This window comes from Oreochromis niloticus, linkage group LG13 (assembly GCF_001858045.2).
Source record: "Oreochromis niloticus isolate F11D_XX linkage group LG13, O_niloticus_UMD_NMBU, whole genome shotgun sequence".
NCBI lineage: Eukaryota > Metazoa > Chordata > Actinopteri > Cichliformes > Cichlidae > Oreochromis > Oreochromis niloticus.
This window is the reverse complement of record NC_031978.2, coordinates 31,140,629-31,161,193: the sequence shown is the minus strand read 5'-3', so window position 1 is coordinate 31,161,193 and position 20,565 is coordinate 31,140,629. Positions and strand designations below refer to the sequence as shown.

The window sequence follows — 20,565 nt, the reverse complement described above, 5'->3', positions numbered from 1 at the left end:
CAGCGGGTGGGGGCACCAGCCACAGGCAGGGAGTGTGGTCGGGGGAAATATGTTCTGAGAGAGGTGGAGTCTAAGACCCGACCTGACACATAGACACAAACACGCATTCCCACCCTCACACACTCACACAACATGGAGACACACAGAACTGTATGCAGTACACACACTCACACTCCCCATAAAAACACTATACTCCAGGGTCCAGGCACCAGCACCCCCGGAGTGGAAATCCACCCCCAGACCCAGGAGATGGGGTGGAGACGAACAGACTGGCCCCTGCATCAGCAGGGAAACCCACCAGCTCAGACCCTGCTCAGACGGCCAGATCCTCCTCCCGGTCCCCCACCCCACATGGTGAACAGAGAACGGAGGTGTGTGAAGACCGCATACCTCACTCTGCTCGCTCCTGTGTGGTGTTGATGAATGTTGTTCTAAGTGCATCTAAAGTTTTAATTTAGTTTGAAACCTAATCTTAAAAATAGAGAAAGTGTTTGTTTCCTGAATCCAAACGGGAAGCTGGAATTCTGGATTTAACAGGAAGCCAATGAAGGGAAGCCAATACAGGAGAAATCTGCTCTCTCTTTCTCGTCCCTGTCAGGACTCTTGCTGCAGCATTTTGGATCAGCTGAAGGCTTTTCAGGGAGTTTTTAGGACATCCTGATAATAATGAATTACAGTAGTCCAGCCTGGAAGTAATGAATGCATGAACTAGTTTTTCAGCATCACTCTGAGACAGGATATTTCTAATTTTATGTGTATATAAGAATATATTATGGCTTTACGAGATTTGTAAATCATTACGTTCTGTTTTTTTGTTTTACATTTTACACAGTGTTCCAACTTTTTTAGGCCTGTGGATGTATTGACATAGTGGGAGTTCAAAACAGGTAGATTTCGAAGCACCAAAGAGAGAAACCAGGTCACTGTTGCCATGTGCTTTGCCAAGAACTTTACAACACTCGAAGGAAGAACTTAAAAACAAAAAGCTGTCTTCAGCAGAACCAGGTCAGACACCTGGCAGATGACAGAAAGATAAAACATCAACTACGAGAGAAAGAAGGCATAGAGTTAACTGTCTTTTTTTGCCATCAAATGAGTTTTTATTTTCTATATAATTGTGATTATTCCTATCTTTGTACTTCCTGTGTCTTCCTGCTTGTGAAAAGTGCTGTATAAAAAATCCTTACTTACCATAACCATTATCACCGTAGGACGATGGGTGTTCACCTAAAATGGCCTGTCTCTGTCTTCCCTTTCCACGGTCTGAAATACATACAAATACAGATAACACACAAACAAATTATCTGAATGCGAGAAGATTTTACACATACTGATTTAAATGACATTAAAGAACACTGGGAAAGTGTTTCATTCATTCACTGCCTCTTTAGAGATCTGTTAGTACCAATCAAATGGTCCATTAAGGCTGAATGCTTGAACGGGCTGGGTCTGACTGAGCCTATGTTTGGCAGTGCTTATGTGCTCCCAGATCTCAGCGATTAACTTGATGATCAAAGTCTTAATGTGTGACAAAAATCTGTGACAAATAAATAATACTCTACTTCATTATACTGTTTGACAGACAGTCACAAAGTAAAAAAACACAACCAGAAGACAAGACAAAGTGTCCTCCACTAATCAGAAGGCTGACAGTTCAGTTCCCAGCTCCAAACAAGCAAGTTAATCCTAAAAAACGGAAATACAGGAGGTTAACAACAAGGTGGAAACCATAATTCAAGAGCAGGAAGGCCAGATTAGAAACCAGAATCAGAAACCGTCTAAAAGAGCCGGGTTTCAGATGAAACCCAAATAAATGCACCAGAATGATGAAAATAGTAAAGAATGCAGAAGAAATGGAAAGTGTACCACATCTTCTATCAGACATGGTGGAAGGCAGCAATGAATGACTGCCGGTGGAACAGGGTGACTGGTGTGTCTGCTGGTAAAAGTCTGAATTGTATGGTGCTAGATTCTCTGCTCAGGTTCAGTCAAATGAATCTACACAGCACTTCACAGTACAAATGGATCCTGCCAAAGAAACCCAAGAGTTTCTCAAAGTAAAGAAATGGGAAACTTTTCAGTGGTCAAGTCAGTCACCTGATCTCCACCCAACAGAGCATACTTTTCAGTTACTGAAGGAAAAGAGACCAACAAAAAAGCAGCAGCTGACGTTGGCTGCTTTAAAGGCCTCACAGAGCGTCTGAAGGGAGGAGACAGTATTTTGGATTCTTGACTATATCTTTAAAAATCAGAGCCGGTTATTAACAGCGCTACATTTAAATGATGTGCTGCAATTTTGAGTTTGATCAATCAAGACTCACATCTGGAGCATTCATGAAACAATTCAGCTGAACTCTTTTTTTAAAGAAGGACTTACAGGTCGAAAAAAAGGTGTCCTGTTTCTGCCAGAGTTCAAATTCCTGCAGAAACATCACCAAGGAAATCTATTTCCTCCATTTATGTTTATTGTGGGATTCATTCGGAACTGAGGGGTAGCTTCTATCTGATACTGTGTCCATGAAAGAGAACGACACACAATCCCTACGGCCATGGCAGATGTTGCTAATAGCTGAGATCTGAGACACTAACATGCCACTCCTGTGGTACAAATCTCTGCCATACAGATTCACTGAAATATTGCCCTGGCTTTCCTAAATATTACATTATATTACAGTATTACAATAAATATCATTATGACATTTTCTTGGGCTGGGAATAACACAGACAACAAGAATGCTGCTGCTTAACATGGTCAGTTTTTAATACATCAGATAAACTCTCAGTTTTAACAGCTGTAAATCCACACGAGCACCACAAGCATGCTCAGTGGCTGTCTACATGTGAAGGTTATTAATGTCCTTTATATGCCTTCATTTTGTTTGCGGTTGAGTTGAGTTGGCCAAATTACAACGGTCATGCTTTGCACATGACAACTCATGAAAAAGAAGAATATTTGAACGAGGTCATCTGTCATGCAGAGATCAGAATTTCAAAAACAAATGAAAAAGATCAGAAATGTCCGCCCTGAGGAAATGTGAGGTTTCAAAGTGAAATGAAGAGCGGCTGCTGATTTTCTATAGTAGTTTTTTTGTGTGTGTTTGTGCACATTTATTTCCATTTATTTAATCCCAGCTGCTCCCAAAAAATAACAACAAAACTACTTATGGTGGTAATGGAGGTGAAAAAATAAGAAAAACAGTTTTGTGGTGGTTTTATTCAGAGAAAAGCAGGAATAACAATACAAAAACATGTGAACAGAGATAAGAAAGAGACAGTACCTGTGAGGCATCAAGCTTTCTCTTTTTTCCCCCTCAGCACAAAAGAACATCAACCTGCATTACATTATCATCACAATGATAAAAACATGACCATTATCAAAACAGAATGAGTCACTGGCTCTCATCCATCAAAGCATTACATACTGTATGTACTACATACATGTTGGAGGCGCACTGACATGGCACAGACTTTCTTTAATGAGCGGTCCCATACGTACCGCCAGGATAGCGTCTTATTCACGACACGTCTGTCTGCAGTGCTGTGTATCAATCACTGCGTCACATGGCTGAAATATACACCCACTCAGGATAGTGGGGAAAAACTGGACTGCATTTCTGTGTCAGTGAACCAAACTGAGTTTTACGTTTACTTTTCACATGAGGCCAGGTAGGTGTGGATATCTTTCTTTCCATGAATAAATGAAATCATCATTTTATATCTATTTTTGTATTTTTGTCAATGGCTAAAATTTGCTCGACGATCTGAAACATTTCAGTGAAGTCAAGTAGGTGACAAACAGTTTTTTATTACACTGTAGAAATATGCACGGCAGTGAAATCAAAGGGTTCACAGTATTGTGTGACCTATCAGATCATTAAAGCAACATACAACATGTTTCATTGCAACTTTCCTTTGACTTAAAACAAAGAATAAATTCTCAGATCCCGGATGGAATGGTGTCAAATTTATAATATAAGTAATTCACTAACTATTTTTGTCTTCTGGCAAGAATTTAACAGTAAAATATTCTTTTTGCTTTTCCCTGCTAAGCTTACTGGAGCATAGCTGGTGTCCTAAACAACCCACATTACAGTCCAGGGGCCCGTTCTTCGTACCTCGCTAAGTAAGTTAGCCGGATTTGAATGTTGACGATTTCGCGTGATCTTGGATCGTTCGGTTCTCCGAAGCTCATCTGGGACTTGCTGTCATAGCAACAGATCCGTAAGCGTAAACCTGCTCGGGAGCAGGCTTACTTTATGTAAACAGGATTAGATCGCGGCCTCTCAGGTATGTCCGCTGCAGTTATATGAAAGCAACAGCGATATTTCGCCACTGTTTTACCATAAATAAATATTATCAATGTAACTAAAGATAATGCAGTATTTGATTCTGTTATTGATTTCATACAGATACATACAGGTCATTTCCTAAAAAAAGGGAAATGTACTATTAATCATGCTATTTCATGTATTTGATTATTTCAGATGTAATTCATATTTTAGAGTAGTAATAGTAAATTACTTCGTGTAATCAAGATGAGAGACCACGACTATAAAAGCGAAGGTGGATTTGGGAAGTCTGTCGCAGCCATGTCCTGTCCGTTTGTACGCGAGCAAGGAAGGTGCAAGATTGATAAGGAGAGTTTACAGAATTTAGCGTATATTGCGGGATAGACAGGATCCTTTAGCTCGGCGCGACGGTGTGCTCATAGAGAGATATCGATTCTCCCGTGAGGGTATTATTTACTCACTCTCTCTCTCTCTCTCTCTCTCACACACACTCACTCTCTCTCTCTCTCTCTCTCTCTCTCACACACACTCACTCTCTCTCTCTCTCTCTCTCTCTCTCTCTCTCTCTCTCTCTCTCTTTTCTCCCAACTTACTGTGCATGCTTCAGTCACCCCTTGCATGGGAACAGGTAAAAGTGATGGAGTGTTATGTCAAACTACACACAAAAAACCCACAATGTCAATAAATGTCACAGTACAAAAAGGGGTGTGACGAGGGGGTGCAGGACCACCACCTGTCTTTATTTGCTCTGCCCTTTTCTTGGTTGCTGTTATAAACAAACAAACAGATTATTCCAGGGTCTCTTTTCAAGAGACTAAAAGCAATATAAGTGATAAATATTACCATTCTGTAGAATATTCTTATATTTCACTTTTACTTGTTCCCATGTTCTAGTGGGTCCTGTTGTGGCTCTAATGTGAAAGAGGATATAATGTAATATAATATAATAAATTACTTACGAGTTTAATTTGTCAGCAACTTTCTGCCAGCCCTCTCTCCTTGCTTTTGCAGCCTTTGCAGTGTTCCCCTGCGTTTTAATTAAACTCTGAAACTCCTGATATCCCTCAATCAAGAGTTCTTGCTCTGCTGCCGTAAAATACTGAGCGCGCTCCTTCGACATCTTCGCCGACCAATCACAGGGTTGCCGATCAATGTTTCTACTATCGATGCGTAGCCCCTTTTAAGCCACCCAGTGATCTCAGATTACTTCATCCAGCTATACTAATCGTCAACAACAGGTGTGTTCGGAGAACCGGATTAGCGAGCTCAAAGTTGGCGCGATGATTTGATCTTGGATGTGTCATTTGATCTTGGATGTAGTAAGCGAGGTACGAAGAACAGGCCCCAGTCCTTGAACCCACACCAAGTTTGTTACCACTGAAATAGTGAGAATAAATGGTAAATGGACTGATTCTTATATAGCGCTTTTCTACTCTCCCTCAAAGCGCTCTATACAACATGCCACATTCACCCACTCATACAAGCACTTCTAAACTCAAGTGCAACCTAAACTACATTCATACTCCGATGAACACATCGGAGGGCAACTCGGGGTTAGTATCTTGCCCAAGGATATTTGGCATGCAGACAGCCTGGGATCGAACCACCAACCTTCCGATCAGTAGCTGATCTGCTGTACCACCTGAGCCACAGCCACCCTCAGATATGAGTCTCACAGTCCATCAAGAGAGGCAAGTTTTGTATTTGAGACCAGATTTAGATGGTTTTGTTTTGCACTCTGAGCCTGCTTGTGTATTAAAGTATCTGCTATGATGATAATGATAAGCTCAGTGTGCATCTTTGCTGAGGGTGACACTGATTGCATGATTTTGGGTCGTCTGACACCAGGCAAAGATGTTCTGAGAGGATCTGTAGCTGACAAGCCAAAACAAACCTGTCAAACATCTGACTGTATTGATTGCAGCTTCTGTATGTTTAAATATCTGTCTGTACCCTCCTCCTCCTTAACCGGTGGGCCAATCAGAATAAAACCTTACATGAACATCATCAAACCTACAGCTGCTGATGTTTTGTTCTGTTTGCGTTTGTTAAATGTTCAGCTTACATTATATGCACGTCACCCACACGTAACATAAGAGTCACCCAAATTTCTGTCTGTGATTGAATTTTGTTCAACTCTTTTAAATACGGAATGAAGAATTTTTTAAAGTGCTGCTAGCGACAAAAATATATGGTACTGACATTTTTATAGAGAGTGAAGCTGCTTTTGTTGTTCCCTTATTCACAGCAGAGGGATCCGCATGTTTGATTTGACACTGATTTTTCCACTGGATGCTTTTCCTGATGCAGCTCTCCAACGGAGCTGCACCTCCTCCCAGGATAGAGGATCCACTGGATGCTAACCACTGTGCTATGATCCAATTTCTTTCATTGACAGTATATTTTTACAATCGTGTGATCTCACAAATACGAATCAAAGCAAATCCCTCTGACATCATGTCCTCTTTATGATCGATTAATAGTAGCAGCAGTTATTGGATGAATGCACTTCAGAAACTGAAGAAGGGGATTCTCAACATGCATCGGATACCATCTGCATGGGAGTGAAGCTGTTAATAATTGTATCATACACTCCTGAATACAAAACGAAGAAGGTGAAGAGACATTTTCACTTGTGGTCTCAGGTGAGCCAAGAATGGTCTCTCCAGCACATTCATTATACAGGATGTGAGGGCAAGTGGTCAGCAGTCATTAAGCTTAGGTGTGTGGTTCATTAAGTGCACTGCAGTTTGTAGACACAAATCAAACATGCAAAGTGTGCATAGCCTCATTTGTCTACCTTTGCAACAAGTCTGGTTGCTCCAGGTTGTTGTTTAACGAGAGGACTACACTATGGTCAGACCTTCCAGTGCAGGGCAGTGGCGCTGCTTGCATAAGCATAGAGCAGCTCTAGCACCCCATCTTCTCAGGTGGGACAACAGACATACTATTGATACTTGCCAGAGGTATTCTACTGTATGTATTCCAACAGCTATCAATACCCAACCTCACAGAAGTGTTCTTTCACAGGAACACGTCCGGGATTAACATTCATATTCATATTCACCCAAAAACTCTGCAGGAACAAAATGATGAACGTGCAAAACATGGAGGAGCGAAAGCAGCAGAGTATGACAGGGTAGAAAAAAAAGGGGCAGGTTGATGTAAATGCACATTGGCACAGAGAAGCAGAGAAAGTCAGAGACGAATGACGTTGAGTTCAAAGATGCACTCAGCTGTCCGTGGATGAAAGGTAGATAGAGTTCTGTATGAATGTATGGTTAAAAGTGACTTGCTGTCTAAAGTGATGATCATTTAAAGTAGAAAAGTATCACATAAGTACCAGTCCACTTCTATTTCCATAAGGTTAATAACCTAATGCTAAACGCAGCTTCTAAAGTAAAAGGTACAAGTCATATGCAGGTCAGTCTATGAGCCCATAGCTATATGCTCTCCTCTGGTAACGTACCCTTTCACAATATCAACCACTTCCCCCTGTGTAGCCACGGTGACCTTGTTTTGTGATGGGGTAGTTTAACCATATCTATGAACGGCTCTGTAATTTAAGTCAAAAGCAACAAAACCTGTGGCTGATGAGCAGGTTTATTTTATCAGCAGTGCAGGGAAAAAGCCCTCTGTGCTACTTCCAGCTGCTCCCTTATCACAAGGGAATGCCACAGAGGGCAACTTTGCATGTTTGATTTGGCAGAGTTTACAGTGGGTGCTCTTCCTGACATAACCTCCTTCTCGAACCAAACTGGGGATCTTTTACTTGAACAGAGTTTCAGACGACTGATATTCTGGGTTCCTTAATGTGCTGGTGGTGCTCCTCAGAACACTGCAGCTTGAAACACTGTTGCATTTTTTCACTAGCACAAGTAGCTAACAAAGCAGTGCACAGTCACTGTAATAGCATGACTGGTCTTCTTCTGTGGTGTGGGTGGGACCTAAACTGCTCTGTGGCTTTACCCAGTTTTAGAGGCCATTCACACCACCTGGCTGCTGCCAGTAATGTGCGGAACTGCATCGGTATTTTGGGCTAGTATTCTAACCTGTTTTACCTGACACTATATATTACAGCCTGTGGCAAAAACAAATCTAGGTCTGGGCCAAGGACCGGACATTCTGGTAAAACCTGTAAGGTTCTAAAGATAAAAATAAAACCTTTTAAAACATGATTTGTTTGATCAGCTAAAAATGTATCTCATGCCAAGATAATACTTAACATTTATGTGAATCTTTCCCAAAGTGCCTCATTTAGAGAAGGTCCAAAGTATTTTCCCCAGTGATGGTTTTCTGTATCAGTCATGTTTAAATACGCTCTCCCTTTTCCCTCAAAATAAATAAATTATATACACATTCAAATATGAAATACATATATATATATACATACATACATACATAAGTGTATATATAAAAATATAGTTCACTAGCTGGGCCCACGTCCTCATTTGAGGTTTGACAGCGTTTTAGTAGATAATGGTGAAAGGCTTGGACATGAATTGAGCTGTGGTTTGGGGAAGGCCTCAAAGGGGACTGGTGGCTCATCATGTACTAAATAGAAGTTAAGAAGTTAAAGAATTGAAAAGGGGAGGGAGGGGCATGTAAACGAGAACGAACAGCTTGTAGAACTGGGGGAACATATATAGATGAGAACCGCAAGGAGCGTGTTTGGAGGCGTGGTCCCGCTCCTGAAATTCAGATAACTTTATCTGCAAATATATAACTTCTATCAAAGGGAACACAAATTCATTCACGTAGTGGCTGGATGAGCAGCTAGTAAGGAGGGAATGTCGGGCAAACTAAAACTGAGCAGTAAAGATACTAGCAACCACTATTGTGGAAGCTAATGGGATAAATAAATAAATACATTTTCATACTCCACCAGTGGACCCCAACAGACCCCAGCCCAAGTGCTCACTTGTGACTGCCCCAGTCTGTGTCAATGCAGTGCACCCCCATGAAATCATATAACACAGCAGATAAAAATGTATTTAGTGATTATTTCAACTAAACAGAGTTGGGACCAGTTCATCACAAAAACAATCATTTAATGAATCATTTTAAAACAAGGCTGTTTAAGGTTATATTAGGCAGCCAAAACTAAAATATTCATTGGTCGTTCATGGCAGTTCGGGGAAGGTCAGAGTGTCACCGAGACTGTAACAAATGATAAATAATGCTCTGTGGATATCAAAAGAACATTTCACGGTGAATCTGGTACTCTGGGCAGTAGCTGTTAATTACATGTTGCCATTGACCAAAGCCAGGGGCTGTGAGCTTACCACTTTCAGATGTCGGGCAATTTTTTATTCAGTGCTGTCTGAAAAAAAAACAACAACAGTTTTTTGAATTGAGTGAATTCAGGATGAACTGACTCCAACATCAGTCTCACCACACAGTTTGAGATAACGTAGCTATGGACCACACAGGACTGCGATCAGACAACACACTCATGCAGTAATACAACGTAACAACTTTTGGCTTTAAACAAGTCACTGATACATAGTAATTAATCTTTCTATGATAATATACCAATCAAGGAAATTTAGATGGCTAAATGTAGAGCTCCTGATTAGGGCTGTCACAATATACTGGCTTTCACAGTTTAAATATTTAAAAAATGAAGTTTTTCTTAGAGTTTACAGATTTGTGTACCTTTGCTGGTTGGCTGGTACCAGAACTGGGCCGTGTGATTGACGGTGAGTCAGCACTTTTTCACCTGTTTGTTTCTTTGCACCAAGAATTAAAAGGCTTGGCAGTCAACAGTTAACTCTTTCTCAGATACACTAGAGGCTTTCTTTGGTAAGAGCATGTTCATGCTAGCTAACCTAAATCCTTTGGTAGTTCTCGAGTTACTTAACCGGCTGTTCACATTAATACTGATTTAAAGTCTTTTAGTCTTGTTTGAGATTTTTTGTTTAACGTTTCATATTTGAGGATCTGCAAACACTATGAACATCTGCAATAACATCAACACTGCTTTTTTTGACTAAATGGCAAATTTAGAGACTTGAACCCAGATACACATGTGAAGGAAGCTGACACGCGTAAACACAGCACCACTGTCTTTATTTATTTACATGCCCATCTACTAGAATATTTAGCCGTCATCTGAATAGCTACTGTACCTGCCTATCTCTGTTTTTCAGACCTGTAACAGCCAATGAAATCCTCAATTTAATGTTTTATCTTAATTCTAAGCAACATTTTAACGATAGTTCTTAGTTTATCGTTTTTGGATACCACTTTTGCAGCAAGGTGTCATTAAAAATCTGATATTGTGACAACTCCAATTCAGATAAAATAAAGTAACAGAGAGCAGAGTTTTGATATTCATAATGTAGAATCACATAGCCAGAGACTGAACTTATTACCCAATCAGGTGTTTTCATCAGATTTTGAAGATGAAACAAGGATTTGTTTTCACTTGTTATGTCGATGTTTGGTAAAAAAAACAAAAAAACATGCAAGATTGCTATAAAAAAGCAACACTGAAAGTAAAATCTAATATGTCGAGGCTCTGGAGAACAAAAGACGTTGTGCGGACCAGATGTCGGGCTATGTGAGACTACTTCTGCAGACAAAACAGGAGATTAAGAACACAGGGTAAAATAGGTGGAAAGAAGGCAGTGCTATCCTGCAGCGAGTGGCAGGGAAGGTGGCTCCTGGGCATGTTGAAGCAGCAGCTGCATGGTGGTCAGCAGGAGTGAGATCCATCTCTTTTTCTCCCTCTCTTTCTCTCTTTGCTGGGTTGCAAAGGTGTAGATGGAAGAAAGTTGCTGTGCATGGCCAGCCTGACGTTCTCTGCTCTCTCTCACTGTCCCTCAATGTGTCTCTCTCTTTCCCCACAGTAGGCAGAGGTGCAAGATTGTCAGAGGTCGGTAATTGGCTGATATGAGAGTGTTTTGATTGGAGATGGAGAGGCAGGAGGCGTAGGAGTCGCGGTGTGATGGAGAACTACGTTCCGGGCCAATTTTTCAGGACTACACTGAATCCACAGTCAGAAACTGGCAAATAACAACTGAAGATTTGGCCACGGTTTCACAAATCACTAAAAGGTTTCCTAAAAGAGCTGTAGTGAAGGTGAATATGTCCCCACAAAGAATTCATGCTGAAAACAGTCCTACCTTCAACATTACAGCATCTACAGTATTGCAAAAAGACAGGAGCACCTCAAACAGTCCACCTGTCTGAGTCTGACTGTACGACTGAAGTTTAAAGTGAGACTTTGACCTACCTCGTCTGACCAGGTATGGTTTTGTGTAGTCCCAGCTCTCGTTGTCATTCTTAATAACATTCAGACGTGTTGGCTGTTGAAAAGAAACATAAAAAAAAGAAAAAGATTCAGGATCGAGCTGGATGGATCTGTGATAGCAGGGAGAGTCTCGGAGAAATCACTGAAGAAAACTCCAAACACTGTGTAGAGCAACAGTTTATGAGTTTGTCGTGTATTTGTATACCTGTACAGTCATTTCATGACACAAAGCAAAAGGTGCACAAAAAAGAAACTAACCAATTTAATGTATTCATTAAATTTTAAAATGTATTTTTAAATGTGCAGAATTTAAGAGTAACATTAGAGATTATTTCTGGTGTTCATCCTACGAGTAAGGATCTGTTACTGGTTATACTGAGGATGTAAACAGGTTCAGTGCACTTGATTTATTTGTTATATAAAACTAATTCAGGTTGGTAGATCTAGTCTCACCAATGACTATTTTTACTGGACCCTGTTCCAAGAAAGTAGATTTAACACATTCGGAGTATAAGCCTAAACTGAGCGTCCAGTTCCACCAAGGCTATTCCAGAATTAGTACAGCTAGTCTCAACTCTGCATTTTGTTTTCTTAAGTTGCAGTGCGTCACTTGCTGTCAGACCATTTAACACCACCAAGCCTAATAGAAGAAGAATAAAAATGTCTTTTAAACATGAATTTAATTAAATGTTAATATAATCTCTCAGAGCCTCCTGTGAGCTACTGACAGTTGTTTGTAGACGGGTATACTTTTAATGGTTTCATAATGAATTTGCTCACACACACACACACACACACACACACACACACACACACACACACACACACCTAGAACAGGATTTTACTGAACCTCAGCTGACTGTCACAACATTTTTCTTCTACATCTGGAAAGTTTGCTACTGATTTTTTCAGTCCTGTAAGCTATCAAAACAGATTTCAGCTGTTTGTTGTAATAAAGATAGTGTTTACTATTTAAGGCGCACATTATTAACATTATTGGCAATTTTAAAACGTGACTTTTGTGACACAGTTTCTAAGCTCTCATCAGAGAGGATATAAAAGATAACTAACTATCATACCTAAATAATGTCCTTTTGATGTACTGAAAGGTTGTTGGACTTTCAGTATATATTGTATCACTGCAGCAAACAGTTCCAAAAGACCTAATATAGCATAAGAAAGTTGTTAAAACCTTTTCTGGAGGTATCGTTTGCCACAGCAAACCTTGCAGTCAGGGTAAATCAGTGCTGTCTACATAGCACAAAAACACTCTGTGGATGCTGATGCTGCTGATGTTTCTCTTACCCTTGCATATTCAATCTTTAGTGTACAGCAACCTGCATAGATGTCAGCTCCGTTCAGAGCTGCTTTCGCCTTCTGAGCACACTGAACTGACTCAAATCTGCAGGAGCTTGGTTAAGGAGAGGACGTTCATACACAGAGATATATAAAATACATACATTACAGATACTTATGCATAGCTACATTCAATAATCGCAATGAAACCATGGGTAGAAGCACAGGTAAAAATACATACATTATTCCTTCCTCTGTATCTTCCTCACACTCTTGTTGGGACTGTGGTTCATCCTGCACTTCTCCATGGCTGGTGCTAGCAACAGCAGCCTTTTGTGACTGTGAGGACTAACCTGCCAGTTAATTAGACACATTTTGCTGCATTTATTTGTTGTTTCTTTCTCCTTTTCTGGCTTTTCAGCTCCACCTTTTTGCAACATCTTCCAAATTAAACTCTGTTCCACAAGTTGTGTGAGTGCACAGCGAAGGTAGGGGAGGGCATGGTAGTGTTAAGAGATTTAAGTGGGAAACACAGTGTCAGTAATGAAAATGAAAGAATGGGCTGCTGTAGCGTGTAGGGCCAGTGTGTCAATTTACACATCTGACCAAAAGTGTGTCACCCCACCAGTCAAATGCCCAGTATGCCAGATTACCGGTCCAGCCCAGCCTATCCAAGTTAAAACCTATCCAGGGTGGTATGAGGACTCCTGCTCTTGTTTGATCTGGGAAGCTAAGCAGGGTTGGGTCTGGTTAGTACTTGGATGGGAGACCACCTGGGAAAATCAGGTGCTGTAAGCTTGGGTGGGGGTGGAGCAGGTCATCTACTGATCGGAAGGTTGGTGGTTCGATCCCTGGTTCCCCCTGGCCTGCATGCCAAATATGAGTACTTAAAATCATAGAAGAAAGTGCTTGTGAATGTTGTATCAAGTGCTTTGAGGATTCTGAGTAGAAAAAAATCAGACCAGTTACTGTAGGACAAAAGGCAGGATACACCCCTGACTGGTTCCAGTCCTTTACAGTGCTAACACAGAGAGACAGACACTTGCACATGGGTTTCTGTGATGTTTCTAAGAGTCGTGACTTCTACCATTGGAGACTGACACACACTCCCACAGCTTTAAAACAGAAACATTGCCGTGTCCAAATTCCTCCTGAGGACCCGGCCCGGGTAGGCCGGAAGTGAGCGGCTGTGAAATTGGATGATCTAGCCTTCAGGTCTGTGTCACCGCTGTCTCGGTGGAGTTTAATAACCTCAGCCGTCTGCTCCTTGCTATCTAAAATATAATAGGACACTGGATTAAACTCTCGACCGTCTCACACTTCTGTTTAATCAGTTTTCTGTGTGATGTTTATTCAGCTGTGTGAAAACTAGAGATGGACCGATCCGATATTACGTATCGGTATCGGTTCATACTGACGTAAATTACTGGATCGGATATCGGCGAGAAATAAAAAATGTAATCCGATCCATTAAATATCAAAAAAGCACCTCACAAAACTTGCGACACGGCGTAACTCGGCTCATAACCGTAGCACGTCGGAGCAGTGTGCATCACGTGATTGAGCGGCTGTGTGTATTTGTAGCCTCGCTACCAAACCAGCATTTCATCTCCGAGGAAGTTATCCCAGAGAGAAGTAAAGCAAGTGTGTAAGTTCATCTCTGAATGTTTATAAAGCGTTCCCGTGTTAAGCTTAACAACCGATATATGGAGCGACTGCCTCTCTCTCCCTCTCCTGCTGCTACTTCAATCATGAAACTGATCAATGATCAGCTGATCGGCTTTTCTGTCGTGAGTCCGTCTCTCTTCTTTGTTTTTGGCCCACTTTGCACCAGAAAGAGGAAACCAGCGGCGGAACAACAGCAGCACGTTTAAGCTTGATAAGCTGTTGTTAGAATGTATTTAATATTACTTTCTACACCAGGATCCTTTTCTACGTAGCTGACGGCTGGTAACTGTGCAGGGGCGGATCTAGCAAAGTTTAGCCAGGGGGGCCGACAGGGCATGAACAGGGAAAAGGGGGCACAAAGACATACTTTTCTTTCTTATTCTCATTTAAAATGTCGAGCTTTTAATAAATAATTTTCTGAATCTTACACCCAAAGTTTTAATCTGATGTAAAATGTATAGAAGTCCATTACTGTATATAGTAACTGTTAAGTCTAATATACCCTAGTAAGCTATAGTACTTTTCCTTTGGGAAGGTACCATCTGTGCAGTCTGCAGTTCTGTTGAAGAAAGATGTTGAATCTATTTAATTATTCTTGAAAAATAATTTATTTCTGTGCTTTTTTTTCACACTGCATCAAATTAAAGTTGATTACGTCGATTAAGCATCATGAGGTGGAGGGTGGGGGGTGGTTCCCTATTTTCTTTTGCTGGGAGTTTGCAACCCTATTAGTTAGGTTGCTTAATATTTCTGCTAAGTACTCTTTAAAATACCAGAATAGGGAGGATGGAGCAGGTTTGAGTTTATTAGATTGATCAGTGTTGCTGAACTATGAAATATTTTGGGTGCAGTGTATTTTTTGCATACAGGTATAACAGAATAGCTTTAGTGTTGTTGTTTATTTAAACTTGAGTATGAACTTATACAAAAAGCAGCAAGATATTAAAAAAACTGTTTTATTGATTAAAAAACACACTATATCGGATTAACATCGGTATCGGCAGATATCCAAATTTATGATATCGGTATCGGACATAAAAAAGTGGTATCGTGCCATCTCTAGTGAAAAGTATAACTTTAATCTCAGCCAAACCGATTTATTTAGGAACACATAAAACACTGAAAAAGCCAAACAATAACATTTTTAAGTTATCTAAGTGACTTATATATCATGTTTAACCTGCACAGTGAAAGACCGCGGGGATCTGAAAATGACAGGAGATTGCTGTTCTCGCCAGCTCTAGTGAGCCTCGACCTCCCGGTCAGCTATCGAGCTGGTGGGTAACAGACGTCTCCAAAAACATCGGAGCACTTTTGCAAATATGTGATGTCTTGATAAACCGAGCAGATATTTGAAGTTTACACAGCTACATTCTGAAAATATCTTAAACGTTTATTTTGTGACCCAGAAGTAAGTAAGTAATAAGAGTAATATTAACACTAAGTAGCTGCCGCCATTGTTGGAAACTGAAATTGGCTGGGCCGCGCTATGAATTCTGGGATATGGTGGGCCATGAAGGATACACCCGACCCATCCTTCAAATCTGGGGAAAAGCAGGACGCATTTGTCGGCCGGATTCAGAGGAGTCTATGAATTGGGACAGCCTTTGTTGCATTGCTGTGACATAGTCAGCCTAAAAATGCGGCCTCGGGAGGATGCAGCCCATGAATTTGGTCACCCCCCATGAGAACACTCGGTGAAACACTGAAGGTGTACATGTGGTAAACTGTTATGATGCAGATGTGAGGAACGAGTGAGGCCACAAACCTTGAACCGCAACTTTGCAGGGGTATACTGTACACACACAAATTCACCCATTCAGTAAGGATACTCCACCATGGCTTGGATTCCATTTCGTTTAAAGATGACGATCCTTAGCACACTGCCAATCGGGTTACATACAGTGTACAGAACATCCTGCATCAATTGGACACACACACACACACACACACACACACAAAAAGACACACACACAAAATGCAGCATTAGGGTTAATGGCCTGTATTTAAATAGCGCTTTTACTAGTCCCTAAGGACCCCAAAGCGCTTTTACATATCCAGTCATCCACCCATTCACACACACATTCACACACTGGTGATGGCAAGCTACATTGTAGCCACAGCCACCCTGGGGCGCACTGACAGAGGTGAGGCTGCCGGACACTGGCGCCACCGGGCCCTCTGACCACCACCAGTAGGCAACGGGTGAAGTGTCTTGCCCAAGGACACAACAACCAAGACTGTCCAAGCCGGGGCTCGAACCAGCAACCTTCCAATTACAAGGCGAACTCCCAACTCTTGAGCCACGATCGCCCCATTAATCTATGAGTTTCTAATGTTGAGACCTTCATGTATGAAGGCTAAGACAGCCATGTAACAGGAGCAGTTTTGTTTTTGTATTTTCAACTCCATTCACTTTTACATATATATTGCTTTAGAGCCAACTCACAATGGCAATCATGACAAATATAACTGAGACACCCGATGTAGCAGGAATTACACAAACACGTTCTGGTGTAAAATTCTGGTGACGGTTAAGTTAGGTACAGGCGACATATGTTGAACATAAATTTAAAAAATATATGCAAATGGAGATCGTAACATCGCACTTGCAGGGGATGATGAATACAAAAATAATAATAATAATAATAATAATGGATTGCATTTATATAGCGCTTTTCAGGCCCTCAAAGCGCTGTACAATTCCACTACTCATTCACTCTCACATTCACACACTGGTGGAGGCAAGCTACAGTTTAGCTAAAGAATTGATGTTTGTGCAAAGTTCTGTTCGGATTTCCCGTCCATTTAAAGAAGACAGATGGTACAACTTAATTATCAGTTATACATTATTAAGAGACATGAAGCCTAAAAATCACGCAAGGTATAAACCACATCCATCAGCATATCATAAAGACTATGAGTTATTGCTCGAAGAAGAAGGTACACTTAACAAAAGAGAGAGCTCAGACGTCCCTCTGGACCTGCATGTGTGTTTACCGTTGTTATTGGGTAGAGTGGGTTCTGTATGGACAGCAGGAGGACTTTGTTACCACTGTTGGGGTTGTCAGCATTTGTTGGCCTGGTGATTCTTTTGGATGTGGAATAATTAAAGTATGCTTGTTGACCTGATGAAAAAATGAAAAATACAAACACAAACAGTATGCTACATTTGAGTATATGTTACCGATCAATTTCATGAATAATTTATCACAGTAAAAAGGACAGAAATCAAAAACCTGCGATGTATACTGGCTCCTTGGCTCCACAGGACACACAGCGGTCTGCACTCTCCACTGCAGAGAATTCCACCAAGGCCTGACGCTTGAATGGCATCATCATCACATAACTGAAAACATATGCACAAACACCTGGATAAAACATGGACATGAACTGCTGAAAACTGTCTCCACTTTATAGGTGTTAATTTGATGGGTCACTCCTCAGTCAGCTGCACTCCAACTCCACTGCAGGTTTCCCCAGGGCCACATTTGCACAATGACTGAAACCAGCCCACTGAATGAACAATGGGCTGTGAGGTCAGTTCCTTGACATTTAATATGCACATTCTCATGACCATTGATCACTAACCACTGACCAAAGCTCATTGATCAATGGCCATGAGTACCATTCACAGAGAGTTGGGGAATGGCTGCAATCACAGCATTGTAAGATGGTGACCGATGTACCCTTAGGCCCCCTCCTTCATTCAGAGATGGTCTTTCCCTTTTCACGTAAATGGCCTCCTTGACTCCGCGCTCAAACCAGCGTTCCTCCCTGTCCAGGATGTGTACATCCTCATCATTGAAAGAGTGTCCACTGGCCTGTAGGTGTAAATAGACTGCAGAGTCCTGGCCTGATGCTTTGTGTTGTAGCATCCTGATGACACCCAATTTTTGCTCCAGTGGATGATGAGAGTCAAACCTTAAATACTGATCCGTATAGGTTTATGGTACACATCAGCTTTTAGATGTGCCCCCACAAGTTGGCCACGATGGGTGAAACTGGGGAGCCCATGGCACACCCATGTTTCTGCCTGTAGAACTGACCCTTGTATGTGAAATAGGTGGCATGAAGACACAGTTCCAAAAGCAAACACACTTGGTCGATGCTGAGAGTGGTCCTGTTGCTGAGGTTGGGGTCATCCTGTAATCTCTTACGGACTACCTCCAACACAGTGGTGGTTCAGGGGCAGGAACGTAAGTGAAGAGAGATGTAACATCGTACAAGACCATTGTTTCATCTGCCTCCATAATGACATCTCTCACCTTCTCATTAAAATCCAAAGTATTCTGGATGTGGTTTTCAGAGCTGCCTACCAACGGGTTGAGGATTGAAGCCAGAAATAGGTGAGTATAGGCGAGTTACAGACAATCGGTCTTAAAGGTGCACCCTGTTTATGTATCTTCGGTAAACCATACAGACTTTGTGTAGATTCCCCTGGGTACAGCCTGTAGTATGAGGTCCGGTCAATAGCATCGTCTTGTTCTAACTGCTTCAGACAGTCCATCTCCCTCTTCCTGTAACCACTTCCTGGGTCTTCTTTCAGGGGCTGATAAGTATTTTTGTCACTGAGCAGTGACAACATTTTCTCAGGAACATTTTGTCACTTTGTCTGGTTTAGCAAAGGTTGGGGAAACTTGCAGTCAGCTGAGCCTGAAGAAGTCACTTGGATGAGTGACAAAATGTTTCTCCCACTGAAAACTCTACGTCCAGATGAACAGAATCAACCTTTTGAGATTTACTTACCTGGATGACTAAGCATGCATCAAGACACTGTAAGCTTCAAGTTTCCCCACGACAGTATCATTAGAAGGCATAGCATATATCTTCACTAGTACGAAGATGATACCTAGCTTTATCTATCCATTCGGCTAGATAATACACATCTATCAGTTAAACTGAAGAATGGTCATAATGAGATGGGTGACCTCTAATATCCTGCTTTCAAATTCAGATAACATGGACGTTATTGTACTTGACACCCAAAATCTTAACCAAATGCTTCCTCTGGATGGCGTTACCTTGGCAATTCCAAGTACTTTGCTCTCAGACTGCTGGTTTAGTTGTGGTCCCTAAAGTAAAGTTTGAAAGTAGAATGGGAGGCAGAGTTTTCAGCTTTCAGACTCATCTTCTGTGGAACTACCTCCCAGTTTGGATTGAGGAGACAGGCACGTCTCTACTTTTAAGATTGGGCTTCAAACTTTCTTTTTTGCTAAAGCATATAGTTAGGGCTGGATCAGGTGACCCTGAATCCTCCCTTAGTTATGCTCCAATAAGTGTAGGCTGCTGGGGGATTCCCATGATACACAGTTTCTTCTTGACTCAACTTTTTACTCACTATGTGTTTATATTTAATCATTATTACATTATTACTAATCTCTGGCTCTCTTCCACAGTGTGTCTTTTGTCCTGTCTTCCTCCCATCAACCCTAACTGGTCATGGCAGATGGACGCCCCTCCCCGAGCCTGGATCTGTTGGAGGATTCTTCCTGTTTAGATAGAGTTTTACTTCCCAGTGTCACCAAGTGCTTGCTCACAGGTCTAATTAGATCTGATTGTAGGGGGTATTTTATGGTCTTTACCTTACAATAGAAAATGCCAAGAGGCAACTATTGTTGTGATTTGGCACTATATAAATCAAATCAATTCAACTGAAGTTTTAAAAGCTCAAATGTCAATGGACAAATGAACATAACTTAAATACAAAGTTTGTTTTTAATGCTCCTTTGCACTCAATGATCCTGAAGTCTAGAACCATGGACATCAGCAATTGCTGCATTTCCTTCCTTGAGATGCTCTGTCAGGCCTTTATTGAAGCTGCCTTTAGATGCTGCTTGTTTGCGGCTTTCTTTATCTTCAGTTTTCCTCCATCCATAGCCTTCAGTTACATGAAAAGCAAATCATGGTCCAGTTGGCGGAGACCAGGTGACAGGCTTGACCATGGAAGAATATCCTCTTGGGTTGATTTTGAGTATGGTTTGTGTCATTTAAATGAGTGATGAAGCATTTCTCCCACTGCAAATGCAACATCCAGAATCAACTTACTGGGAT

The 20,565-nt window shown here is 41.3% G+C and overlaps 1 protein-coding gene across 1 annotated transcript in view; it reads right to left on the bottom strand.

Moving 5' to 3' along the window:
- Window positions 1-20,565, bottom strand: part of LOC100695170 (heterogeneous nuclear ribonucleoprotein L-like) — a 59,023-nt gene that overhangs the window by 14,933 nt on the left and 23,525 nt on the right. Inside the window, exons 3-8 of the mRNA XM_005461446.4 lie at window positions 17,751-17,860; window positions 17,512-17,639; window positions 16,344-16,429; window positions 12,853-12,949; window positions 11,530-11,602; window positions 1,192-1,263 (exon numbers count right to left, since the gene is read on the bottom strand). Of these exons, the coding sequence (XP_005461503.1) occupies window positions 1,192-1,263; window positions 11,530-11,602; window positions 12,853-12,949; window positions 16,344-16,429; window positions 17,512-17,639; window positions 17,751-17,860 (566 nt within the window). The remainder of the gene's footprint in view (window positions 1-1,191; window positions 1,264-11,529; window positions 11,603-12,852; window positions 12,950-16,343; window positions 16,430-17,511; window positions 17,640-17,750; window positions 17,861-20,565) is intronic.